This window comes from Natator depressus, chromosome 13, assembly GCF_965152275.1.
Source record: "Natator depressus isolate rNatDep1 chromosome 13, rNatDep2.hap1, whole genome shotgun sequence".
Taxonomy (NCBI): domain Eukaryota; kingdom Metazoa; phylum Chordata; order Testudines; family Cheloniidae; genus Natator; species Natator depressus.
Window position 1 is genome coordinate 38,467,227 of NC_134246.1, and position 13,708 is coordinate 38,480,934.

Sequence of the window (13,708 nt, forward strand, 5' to 3'; positions counted from 1 at the left end):
AGGTGACTACAAACCCAGGCCCTTGGATCTTAAGAACAATGAACAATCCTCCCAACACTTGCACCCCCCCTTTCCTGGGAAATGTTGGATAAAAAGCCTCACCAATTTGCATAGGTGACCACAGACCCAAACCCTTGGATCTGAGAACAATGAAAAAGCATTCAGTTTTCTTACAAGAAGACTTAATAGAAATAGGAGTAAATAGGAGTAAAGAAATTCCCTCTGTAAAATCAGGATGGTAGATACCTTACAGGGTAATTAGATTCAAAACATAGAGAATCCCTCTAGGCAAAACCTTAAGTTACAAAAAAGATACAGACAGAAATAGTTATTCTATTCAGCACAACTCTTTTCTCAGCCATTTAAAGAAATCACAATCTAACACATACCTAGCTAGATTACTTACTAAAAGTTCTAAGACTCCATTCCTGGTCTATCCCCGACAAAAACAGCATATAGACAGACACAGACCCTTTGTTTCTCTCCCTCCTCCCAGCTTTTGAAAGTATCTTGTCTCCTCATTGGTCATTTTGGTCAGGTGCCAGCGAGGTTACCTTTAGCTTCTTAATCCTTTACAGGTGAGAGGATTTTTCCTCTGGCCAGGAGGGATTTTAAAGGGGTTTACCCTTCCCTTTATATTCATGACACGGGTGCTGGCGGGACTCAGGGCAGCGGCTGCAGCCCACGCTGGGGAGGAAAGAGGCACCTTCTTCTGAGGAGTCTTTCATACAGAGCAGGTGGGGTGTGTGTGTCCCTCACTCTCTTCCGAAGGCAAAGACCGTGACATTGTCTGTGCATACCTAACACGCACCGTGACACAGAGACGGGGAACAGACACACGGTGCGATTATTTTGTAGCTCTTAATTCCGTGAATCTTTCCCTGCCGGCTCCGACAGCCGTTGGAAAGGAAGGAAACACCTGTGTTTTATCCGTGAGTTTGAGATGATTTCTGTGGCAGCTCAAAGGCGAGGCGTGTCCAGAGGAACTGGGTACATTCAACTGTCTGTATGTTTTCCATAGTGAGCTCACTGTGTGCGCGTCTCTTCCGGAGAAGCTGGGGGAAATGTCTTCTTTTCGGGTGCCTGAAAGGCCCGGGGAATAGTGATTTCTAAGCAGGGGTTTCACATTCACATATCTTCTGTGTGTTGGTGGGTGGGTGTGTTCCTGCTGCTCCCTGCCGGAGGGACTGAAACCTGCCAGGGTCCGTGTGTGTGCAGGGGACGGGTCTGCACTCAGCACTCCCTGCTGAACTGGCCTCTCTGCTCTGCTTTGAATCCGCTTCCCCTTTTTATACGGTCTCTGCTGTGCTCCGGGTCACTGTGTCTCTGGCGCAGTAATAGGTGCCGGTGTCTGCAGCTGTCAGCGAGCCCAGCCGCAGATAATACTTGGTGTTGGAAGAATCCACGGTGATGGTGATTCGGCCTTGGAGAGACGGGTTGTAGCTTGTGCTCCCGCTCCAGTATCCCATCCACTCCAGCCCTTGGCCCGGAGCCTGGCGAATCCAGCTCCAATAGTAGCTGCTGGTGACGGTGCCCCCGGTGACAGTGCAGGTGAGTGTGAGGGTCTCTCCGGGCTTCACCACCCCCGGGCCGGACTCCTGGAGCCGGAGCTGGGACAGGACACCTGGGAAAAGCAGGGATCGGTCAGATTCAAACTCACCTTCTCTCCCCCCCGCCCCAAATCAGCGCGGCCTCCCGCAGCCACTCACCCGGGGCCAGAGCCAGGAGGAGCAGGGGGAGGAGCAGAGAGTTCATTGTGCGCTAGGCGGGGACAACAAAGAGCTCGCAAGGGGCAGCTCAGCGCCTGGGGGACACGGCGGGTCTGAGCGCCCCGGGGCCGCTACTTCAACCCAGAGCCCGGAGCGGGGCTTTGCATAACGTGGCAGCGCCCCAGGAAGTAGAGAGAGAGAGAGCTGATAAAAAGGACAGGGTGGGGGCCTCTGCCTCTCTGTGCTCACCCTGGGCAGACAGAGTGCGTTACACACACACACACACACACGCTTTGCTCGATTGCTGCAGAGGAGGAACGTAGAAAAAGCCATAGTGAATTAAACTCTCACACCGCGCTGCTGTATCTCTCATCAGTTTCTGGGGTCAATTCATTGACTCTTGTAAACCTTACACAGGAGGTGCTGAAGAAGTGGAATTTTGCGCCCAGGGACTCCAGTGATGCGGTGCGCTTCCTTGTTTCAAAGCCCCAAATGCCTTGTCCTGATGCTTCCCAAACTCAACAGTTATTGATTATCCAAGTCTGCTTATTGGTTATTGATTGGGTGCACAGGTACGCAGCTAGGTAGGCGGTTAGCTGGCTCTATTACATTATTAAGGGGAACTTGCGGTCCGGATCCCCTAGACATCTTTGCAAATCTCACCCTTACATTTCCAAGAACAAGGAGCTCAGTGTCTGAAGGCTCTTCTCTTCCATAACAGCAGGTTGGCAGAAGTTTTTGTGCGACTTTAAATAGGCTCAGAGATCTTTCATTACAGCGCTGGAGACGGGTCATTTTGGATGAGGGTCTGGGGTGTCTGCCGGGGGCCACTCGGTGAAATAAGCTCGAATTGGCACCACGATCTCTACCCCAGCCGCTGGACTGACACAGCAGTTTTGACGCTGAACTGACTACATGGGGACTTTAGCCTGGATTCATTATTCGGCTTCGAAACAAATCCCTGTTGTAACCTTCACTGTGGCGCTGCGAGTGGCGGCTGAATAATGGACCATTTCTATGACAGGTTTCAGAGTAGCAGCCCTGTTAGTCTGTATCTGCAAAAAGAAAAGGAGGACTTGTGGCACCTTAGAGACTAACCAATTTATTTGAGCATGAGCTTTCATGAGCTACAGCTCACCGCATCGGATGTGAGCGGTAGCTCAAGAAAGCTTATGCTCAAATAAATTAGTTAGTCTCTAAGGTGCCACAAGTCCTCCTTTTCATTTTTCATTTCTATGATGTTTCCGGTCCTCTCCAACCCCCAACGGAAACCCGGTCCATATTACAGTCCTCGCTTCTGGTTCCTTGGTGGTTCAGAGAGCCCATTCCACCTGTCTCCTGTATCCAGACACAGTGACTTCTTTAAACTCGCTGGTAACACGTCTTTGGGTCTATTGATGGGCTGGTTCAAGGTCTCTGTGCTGCCCTCTCGGGGAACAGGAGAGAATTGCAGGCCACAGTTTCAGGCGCTTGGTGTTTTGACTCACTTCCCTTTTCCTATATTCTAGGCAAACAGGAATGAATGTGTAAATGGGAAGGAGCTTCTCTTGTGCAATGAGAATGAGACTGATTACCAGTTTCCTGGATATATTTAACGGGAAAGTAGTGCCCTTGTTGATGGAGATTTTATTTCCATGTTTGATGTAGTTCCTGTGACAGGTCGGATATATGCAGATTGTGATTGTATTTGTGCAGCATAGTAGATTGGTAACGCTTTATATTGTGGGGCATGAAGCAGACATTAGTTCTGGGTAGGGGATAGCATAGAGAGAAATTCCCTTATTTCTCATTTTAAATATGTTCTGTAGGTAAGGTGTTCCTATCCGATTCTCTCTCTCTGAACATGTGTGCATATGTGTCAGCAACACTCCCTGTTAAACTGGCATTGCTGCACTCTTCAGAGCCCGCTTCCCCTTTCTGTACCAGTCCCCGCTTTGCTCTGTGTCACTGTGCATTTCCTAACACAGCAATACTTGGCGGTGTCTGCAGCTGCCAGGGAGCGGAGCTGCAGGGAGACCTGGTTCTTGGCAGGCTCTGCAGAGATGGTGACTCGGCTTTGGAGAGACGGGGCATAGTGTGTTGTCCCTTCTTTGGATACATCTCCCATCCATTCCAGCCCTTTCCCGGGTTCCTGCTGGATCCAGGTCCACCAGCAGCAAGAACTGGAGAGGGTGTCACTGGACGGACCCGAGATGGTGCATGTGAGTGTAAGGGTCTCTCCGGGCTTCGGCATCGCTGAACCGGACTGTCGCAGCTGCACCTAAGAGAGGACACCTGGGAAAAAGCAAAGCAAAGAGACAATTAGCCACCGAAGGAATCTATGGATCTGTCGTAATTTCCCCACTTTCCAATAGACTGGAGAACAGGGAAAGGAAAAGCAACAGAGATTTCATTCTCTTTTTCAAATTCCCCAGTGGACGGGACCGGGACGTTCTGTGTCTGGGGGAGACTGAGGCTCCTAGAACCAGGGGTTTGTGTTTAACCAGGAACCCCCCGGGCAGGGCTTTGCATGCGGATTCCCCAGGGGTGGGTATTAAGGGTGACAGGCTCGCAGTACATGGCGACATCTGCTTTAGGACTGCTGTCCTTTTTATACCACAGAGAGCTCAGCCCATCATACATTTAATTGAAGCAGATGGTTTCCTGGATAGGAAGGATTGCGCAGTGGGTACGGCAGGGCAGCAGGACAAAGTATTGGGTCTGTGCCTCAGGGTAAATGGTTAAAAACTAATAGTAGCCGCCTGTGAAAATAACACTGACAAAACACAAGACAGATGTAGAAAAAGGAGAGGAAGGATTGTCCCGAGCTCAGTGTTTGTGCCCACAACTTGGGAGTCCCCCGACCAATTCCCTTCTCTGCCGCAGACATCCAGTGTGGCCCTGAACAAGTCACTTAGTCTGGCCGTGCCTCCAGTCCCCCTCTTTCAAATGGGAATAACAGCATCCCACGCCTCACAGGGATGTGGTGAGGAGAAATACATTGAGAAGAGTGGGAGGCTCAGATACTGCGGTGATGGGATCCATAAAAGTACCTAAGTTAGAAAAATACCTAATCAGAGTGTCTCCGAGCCTCAGTTCCCAAAACGGGCTTACCAGCCTCCGAGAAGTGCTGTGAGGATCAGTACAGATTGTAAAGCGCTGGGATAACATGGTAGTGAGCGCCCTTAAGGTACCTAAGATAGATCAACAGAGAGGGAGAGAGAAAGAAGCAATGGCTGGAAAGTCAATAAATATTCCCAGCTGGAAAGGGAGTATACACACCCCAGACCATGGAAGATTTGTGGGTGTGTATTTCTCGAATGAATGAACTTTGTTTTGGCTGGTGCCTGGGTTCATGTATCCTTTTTGGCTGTGCCAGGTTTGGCATGAGGATGAATGTGGCTTGTGAGGGGGAGAACCTGGCAGAGAGCTTTTAAATTTTTTTAGGGTTACTAAATCCCCTGCGCTTTGATTGTGGAAGGCCAAACTCCTTCCTACAGGGACGCAAGATCATGGTGTGTGTGTTGCACATGGTCGTGGGTCTCCTGCTTTTCTAAACAGATACATTACAGATAAATTACAGCATTATAGAGGCCTGAATGTCTGCTCAGGCTCTGTGGTGGCTAAGAACAGTCAGGAGGAAGCTACCGGCTTGTTGTTTTCTGTTTGCATGTTTTGGGAAAGGGAAGTAGGAACAGAAAATCAGGAAAATGAGTGAAAACAGTGAAGCGATTGTGAAGTTGGAATTTTTTAGGCTGCAGGTTGCAGAAAAGGAGAGGAAGTCTCAGATAATATTGGAACTGAAAGAACTGGAGATAAAGGAGAAGTGGGAGGAAAGAGGAAGAGAGCAAAAACACCAACTGGACTTGCTAGAGAAGCAGAACCAGAACCCACTGACCCCAGCTATTCTCATCCCTCCAAAAATCCACAATTGGGACCATTTGTGTCCTACATACAATGGGGAAGATGATATTGCTGAATATCTGACCAACTTTGAAAGGTTGTGTGCAGTGCATGAGATCCCTGATGCCAAGAGAGTTCGTATCCTGATTGCAAAATTAACTGGTAAAGCTCTTAATGTATTCAATGAAATGACTATTGACGATGCTTTAGACTATTGTAAATTTAAAAACACTGTCTTGCAAAGGTTTCAGATTACTCCTGAAACATACAGAGTTACACTTAGGAATCTTAAGAGGGATATTGGCATGAGTAATGGGGAATATGTGAACAAAATGAAAGATTGGATGGGAAAGTGGTTGGGGGGCAAAGGTTTTACAAGCTTTGAGGGAAAGTTGGATCTTGTTGCTCAAGAGCATTTCCTAGGCATGTGTCAGGCTGAGGTGAAGCAGCGTCTGTGGGACAAAGATGTGAAGTCGGTGGAGGAGCTGGCGTCTCTTGCTGATGCCTTTGAACAGAGCCAGGCATCTATTGAAAACAAACCCCTGTCAGAGGGGTTTAAAGCTGGTGGGAAGGGAAGATCCCACTTTATCCCAAGCAAGAGGGAGGGTGGCTGGGAGGCTGGGTACTCACCTCCCCAAAACCATTCCTCTCACCCTCATCCCAAATCTCCTGTAAGAGCAGAAGAGCCCAGAAGGTGCGATCAGTGTAATTCCACTGATCACCTGAGGAATAGATGCCCTGTGCTAGGAGGAAGCAGGCAACCAATAGCTCCTGTTAGCTCTGCTGTCCTCCACACAGAACCCGCCCCCCCAGGAGATTGGAACCTATCATATTGGTTTTGTGAGATTAGCCTCTGCAGAACCAGATATGGAGCAAATTAAGGTTGTTGAAATTAATGGCAGTAAATACTTGTGGCAGAAGGATACGGAGGCTCAGATCTATCTGGTTAAGCAGAGTGTGGTCCCAAAGGTGAGTATGTTGCCTGGCCAAATGGCAGAGATTGTGGGGGTGGATGAAAGCAGATTCCTCATAACACTAGCTAAAATCCATGTGGTGTGGGAAGGTTTGGAAAGTGATTTGACTGTGGGTAATAGAACACCTCCTAGTTGACCTGCTTCTTGGTAATGATTTTTTCCGTGTAGCTCAGGTTAATATATTTGCCTGCAGCAGGAGGGAGTGTTATGCTGCGGCCCCAGAGGGAAAGAGTAAGGTCTCCAGAGTTACTGAGGGAATGGGAGAGAGTCTCCGTGATTTCTCTGCAGCGGGGGAAGCCACGTGCTTCCAGGTGGGAGGGTGGGTGAGACCAACTCCTGCACTGCAGCTGGAGGCAATACTACATCAGAAAAAGATGGGGGTTGAATTCCTGCCAGGGAGAGAACTGTCCAGGTTATTAGCTGCCAGCAAGTTGCGGTGGAACCAGAGACAGACCTGGTTCTATGAAGCATAGGGAAATGTGTCCCAGAGGAGAGCCCAGAGAAGGGGCAGGGCATCTCAGAAACCACTGAGGTGGGTGAGGATTCCTGTGACTCTGTAACACAGGGAAGCAGGGTGTTTCCAAGTATGGGAGGGGCTGAGACTAGCTCCTCTCCAGAAGAAGGCAACCTGCCCTCAGGAGCAGGGGCAGGAGAGTTGTTGTCACGAATGAAGGAAACTGTCCCAGTTGTTAGCTGGCAGGGTTTTGCAGCTGAACAAGGGATGGATCCCTTCTCAGAGAGCACAGAGAAATGTGTCTTAGAGGGGGGCCCAGAGGAGGAAACTGGGGAAGGAATAAGGGGGGTACAGGAATGTCTCCTCACTAGTCACTTGGGAAAGGATGCCTGGGACAGAATGGCTGGGTCAGCATCTGTGCACCCAGGCACTCAGCCTGTGACCCAGGCTTTGAGAAGGAACTGTGTGACCGACCTCCTGGAGGGGATCAGTCACACAGCTGACTATTCAGGGACAGAGAAAGGAGTGGTGGAGGTTACCCCAATTCAGGTCCCAGCTTTTCAGGATGCTGTGTCTGATAAGCTTTTGAAAGTAACTGTGTCTCTTTAAATCAAGATGTAGCTCCAATGCCTGTGACAGCAGAGGAGTTCAGATCAGCAAATTGCCAGGTGGTAGTTTGTGAGAATGCAAATGGCCCAAGTGACACAGAGGGGTGTGTTTTCCCCATGCTGTTGTGATGTTGTTTGATTAAAATATGACCATATAGATCATTGTTGCAACCACTTTTAGATATTTGCAACAAATCTTGTACAAAGGTTGTCAAGTAAGGTGTCTATGAAAAGGTTATAATTTGCTGGTTATGCTTTTGCTATCTGTATACATGTATCATTTTTGTATTTGGAGTTATGTATATTGGCTTGATACCTGGATTTCAAATGTTTGCTCCTGGGGAAATGCCCACAAGGTAGTTAGCCTGAACATCTTGGAGGCACTATTTAAATTAAGTGGCTCATGAAGAAACACTTAACTGCCAATGGACCACGGGAGACGCCCATCTACATTGAATGGACTGTCCTGCAAACGTGCTGTCTGGGGTATAGGTAATGACTTCCTGCAATGACTAAGCAAAATTGGGCGTGCACAGGTGACTTCCCCATGTGACTCCAACCTCCCATCTTGTCACCTGTAATTTTCCACTAGCTGTGCTGAGGGCTTTGTTTGAAACAATGGGTTTCCCTCCACATGGCAGAAAATATAAAAAGCCCTGGAAACCCCTCCATTTTGCCTCTTTCCTGCCCAAACCTCTGGACTATGAACTATACTAATGGGAGCATTCTAACCAATGGACTGAGGACCTTCCATTGATTTGGAAGCAACCAGAGACTTAACTAGCCAGCAGTTTATTCCATCACTGCTACAAGGCTGATCCAAGAACTTTGCCATTACTGTATGTATTTGATTCCTTTAACCAGTTTTAACTCTCACCTTTCTTTGTTTCTTTTTATGAATGAACCTTTAGATTTTAGATCCTAAAGGACTGGCATCAGCATGATTTTTGGGTAAGATCTAAGTTATATATTGACCTGGGTGTGTGGCTGGTCCTTTGGGATCAGAAGAACCTTTTATTTGATGAGACTGATTGTAAAGAACCACTCACCTCTGAATCTAGTGTTTTTGGTGGTAATACAAGGACTGGAATGCCTGAGGAAACTGCTTTCATGACTTCTTGTTAGTCAGTGTGGTGAAACAGAAGTTTACTTTTGTTGCTGGCTTGGTATATCTCATGGAGAAAAACCTCCAGTTTTGGGGTGTATCCTCCCTAGTTCTCAGTTTGTCCTGCATTTGGCATCTTCAGTTGTGACCCACGGAGGCAAGGTTACAGCCCCCCACCCCCATCTCCAAGGGTGAAAGCCCCTTGAAATCAATGGGTGTCTCTCCCTGGGAGCAAGGACTACTCCAGAATGTGCCGGGCATCTGCCATGGATACAGACCACGCCCAGGAGATGTCCCAAGGTGTGAGTCTCTCCCGGGAGGGTCATATGAGGAAAGAACCACAGCTGCAAGGAAAGGAAGGCTGGTTTCCCTCTCAGAGACTGACAAACGGCTTTATGGAAGGGGAGGGAATTGGGTGTGGGGAGCAGAAGCAGCTTCTGGGCTTCCTCAGAAGAAGAACTGGGCATCTTCCGGGCTTTATCACAGCAAGGGTCAACAGTGTGCCTTTGTTGCCAAGAAGGCCAATGGCATTTTGGGATGTATACGTAGAGGCATTGCCAGCAGATCGAGGGACGTGATCGTTCCCCTCTATTCGACATTGGTGAGGCCTCATCTGGAGTACTGTGTCCAGTTTTGGGCCCCACACTACAAGAAGGATGTGGAAAAATTGGAAAACGTCCAGCGGAGGGCAACAAAAATGATTAGGGGACTGGAACACATGACTTATGAGGAGAGGCTGAGGGAACTGGGATTGTTTAGTCTGCGGAAGAGAAGAATGAGGGGGGATTTGATAGCTGCTTTCAAGTACCTGAAAGGGGGTTCCAAAGAGGATGGCTCTAGACTGTTCTCAGTGGTAGCAGATGACAGAACAAGGAGTAATGGTCTCAAGTTGCAGTGGGGGAGGTTTAGGTTGGATATTAGGAAAAACTTTTTCACTAGGAAGGTGGTGAAACACTGGAATGCGTTACCTCGAGAGGTGGTGAAATCTCCTTCCTTAGATATTTTTAAGGTCAGGCTTGACAAAGCCCTGGCTGGGTGATTTAATTGGGGATTGGTCCTGCTTTGAGCAGGGGCTTGGAGTAGATGACCTCCTGAGGTCCCTTCCAACCCTGATATTCTATGAAGGGCTCTGCTGGCAGGACCCAGGGGAATGGCTGTAGCTCTCTCTGAGGGAGGAAAGCAGCACCTTCTTATTAGGTGCTTTTCATACGGAGAAGCTGCCTCTGTGTGTGTGTGTGTGTGTGTTTGCGTGGAGCAGGGGTGGGGGCTGCTGCCCTCTACTAGAGAGAATGAGACTTGCTCTGTGTGTGTTTGCCTGCCCGTCACTCTGTTCTGAAGGCAAAGACAGAGACCTTCTCCGTGCACACCTAACACACACTGTGACATAGACATGGGGAACAGCCACACCTTGCGATTATTTTGTAGCTCTTAATTCCATGAACCTTTCTCTGCCCGGTCCGATAACCATTAAATGGAAGACATACCTTTGTTTTAATAGTGCGTTTGAGATGATTTATATGGCCGTGGAAGGTAAGGCGTGTCCAGAGAACCTGGGTAAATACTGCATGGATTTTTTTTTTAAACCACCCTATTTCTATGTGTTTTGTTCATAGTCAGTTCACTGTGTGTGCATCTGTTTCTCTCAATGGGCTCACCTATCCCTGTAACTGTGGTCTCCGTGGGCTATTCAGAAACCGCTTCCCCTTTCTGTGCCAGTCCCGCTTTGCTCTGTGTCACTGTCTCTCCTGGGGCAGTAACAGGCAGCGGGGTCTGCGGCTGTCAGCGAGCGGAGCTGCAGGGAGACCCGGTTCTTCAAGGACTCTGTGGAGATGGTGATTCAGCCGTGGAGAGACGGGGAGTAGCTTGTGCTCCCGCTACTATACGGGTACACATACCCCATCCACTCCAGCCCTTTCCGGGGGGCTGCCGGATCCAATGCCAGTCATAATGCTGAGTAGGGATAGAGAAGCTGGAAACTGTGCAGGTCAGTGTGAGGATCTCTCCGGGCTTCACCATGCCCTGGCCGGGCTGGACCAGCTGCCCATGAGAGAGGACACCAGGGAAAAGGGAAAGAAATCCAGGGATGATTTAGGCACTGAATATGTGTGTGTGTGTGTGTGTCCCTAATTCCCCCACTTCCGCACAGAGATTTACAGGCGAGGGTGGAGAATAAGGAAAGGAAAAGCAATAGAGATTTAATTCTCACTTTCAAAGAAGGAGGAAAACTCCCCAGCGGGCTGAACCCGGCAGTTCTGTGTCTGGGGAGAGACTGAGGCTCCTAGAACCAGGAGTTTGGATTTAAACAGGAACCCCCTGGGGCAGGGATTTGCATGCGGGTTCCCCAGGGTGGCTATAAGAGATGACGGGGTGAGCGCTCAGTACTTGGCGATGTCCCCTCAGGAACAGGGGTCTCCTTTACACCCCAGACAGACGGTGCACTCAGTTCAGCCCACATGGCAGGACATGGCTGCTGTGAGGGTAGGAAGGTGGATGCAGAGAACAGGGCACTGGTCTGGGACCCAGGAGCAACCGCTGGGTCAGGGATTTGCATACAGGTTCACCCATTGGGGATAAACTACCGGGGGGAGGGATCATTCTGCAGGGAATCCTGTCTAGTGGATGGGAGAGTAGAGTCATGCACCCCCATCGTGTCTGAGGCTGAAAGCCCATTGAAATCAATGCGTGTCTCTCTCTTGAAGCAGGGGTACTCCTAATGTGCCGGGTGTGTATGCCATCGATACAGACAATGCCCAGGAGATATCAAGAGGCGGGAGTCTCTCCAGGGGGTGTCAGATGAAGAAGGAACCGCAGCTGCAGGGAGAGGAAGGCTGGTTTCTGCCCCAGAGACTGACAAACAGCTTTATTGAAGGGGGAGGGAAATGGGTGTGAGTCGTAGAATAAGAGAATCGTAGGACTGGAAGGGACCTGGAGAGGTCATCTACTCCTGACCCCATGCATTCCTCGCAGGACTAAGTATTGTCTAGATAATCTAACATTATCTGTGCTGCGTCAGAACAAGGGCTGTGATTGCAGTGACAGATACACTAGAGGGAAATGGACAAGGTTAGGTTTTGGGGGGCCTCTCCCCCCCTCAGAGGAAGTTAGAGATGGGTCATTTGGAGGAGGGGGGCAGGGATGTATCTCAGGAATCGCTTGGTGAATAACTTCAAATTGGCCTCATAATCTCTACTCTGTTATCTGAACTGACACATCCATTTTGAAGCTCGTCTGACTCTATACAGCGATCTTAGCTTGGATTTATTCTTCTTCTTCAGACGGACTCCATGGTGCAACCTTCACTGTAGAAGACAGGAGTGGTGGCTGAATAATTCAGCATGACTGTGATGTCTCAGGTCCTTTCCAAACCACAAGGGAACCCTGATTCGCTTTACAATCTGCAGTTCTGGTTCCTTGGTGGGTCAGAAAGCCCATTCCACCTGTCTCCTGTGTCCAGACACAGTGACTTTATTTAAACCCCCTAGTAACACATCTTTTTTGGTTCTTTTGATGGACTGGCTCATGTTCACTGTGCTGCCCTCTCAGTGGATTGGGCAGAATTGCTGGCTACCAGGTATTGCAGGTCACAGGGGTGCTTGAGGTTTTGTCCCACTTCCCTGTCCCAGGATTCTAGGTAAATAGGCCCGGATCTGTCCTAGCCTGCTGTATGTAACTGACGGAAGACTCAGACATTGCATGGCACTGTCTGCTCCACTCTCCAAGGAGATCCCGACCTCCTATGTTCTCCACCTTCTAACCTGCACTGGGAACCACATTCTCTGAAGAGCCCAGGGCTGATGTTCCAGGGTTCAATACCCACACTGGGGGCCAGATCTACAGAAGTCTTTGCTCCTATTTAGCCACCTGCATAAGGGCCAGAGCCTAGCAATTTCTCAGCATGCAGCAACTGCCCGTGTGACCTTTAGGGCAAGATTTTCCCAACAGCCCAGCACCCACACGCTGTGCTCAGTTCTGGTGTCTAAATGGAGGCCTGGATCTTTAACAGATCTAACTCAGATTAAGATTTTTGATAGTTCCAGCCCCAAATGCGCACCTGTCAGAGTGGTTTCACATACAGAGAACTGACCACGGGACTCTGTTTGAAATGTGCCAGAGCTGAATGGAATGTCCCGGAATGCTGTGATAAAACCCTGTGTTACATTCCCACGGGGCAGGGAGCTGACGCAATGCCTGGCTCATTAAAGCACTCTGAATGTCTGCATTGGAACAGCTTCCCCTTTCTGTACCAGTCCCCGCTTTGCTCTGTGTCACGGTGTTTCTCCTCCTGGCGCAGTAACAGGTGGAGGTGTCTGCAGCTGTCTGCGGGCGGAGCTGCAGGGAGACCTGGTTCTTGGCAGTGTCTGCAGAGATGGTGACTTAGCCTGTGCTCCCACTGTTATATGGGTACACATACCCCATCCACTCCAGCCCTTTCCCAGGGGGCTGCCGGAGTCAGCGCCAGCCGTAACTGTTGGCAGTGATGGAGACACCCAAGACAGTGCAGGTCAGAGTGAGGGTCTCTCCAGCCTTTGCCGCCCACAGGCTGGACTGGACCAGCCTCACCTGAAAGAGGACACCTGGGGAAAGTGAAACAAAGTGAGCAATGAATTACCCACTGAAATGTGTGTATGTCCCCCTAATTCCTCCACTGTCCCATAGACACTCTCAGGTGAGGGCGGAGAACTGGGAAAGGAAAAGAACAGATATTTCATTCTCATTTTCATATAGGGAGAGAAACTCCCCAGGGAGAAGGCATGGCCCCTTCTGTGTCTGGGAAGGGACTGAGGATCCAGAGCCAGGGATTTGTATTTAAAAGGGAACCCCCGGGGACAGGGCCATCCTTAGGCATACGCAGAATATTTGGCTGTGTAGGACACCTGAAAATTTGGGGCACTACTGGGTCTTAGTGTCCAACCCCCCACCCCACCCCCGCATCTCTTCCTATCCCTGTTCTGACCCTTCCTGCAGGCTCCCACAGC

General features: G+C 49.6%; 1 protein-coding gene across 1 annotated transcript; it reads right to left on the bottom strand.

The window, feature by feature from the left end:
* Positions 1–1,289: 1,289 nt before the first annotated feature.
* Positions 1,290–3,942, bottom strand: LOC141997141 (uncharacterized). Its single transcript, XM_074969432.1, has 3 exons — positions 3,633–3,942; positions 3,306–3,319; positions 1,290–1,574 (listed from the first exon to the last, which is right to left on the bottom strand). Exons 1-3 carry the CDS (start codon positions 3,940–3,942, stop codon positions 1,290–1,292), a joined length of 609 nt encoding a protein of 202 aa, XP_074825533.1.
* Between the last annotated feature and the right edge of the window lie 9,766 nt (positions 3,943–13,708).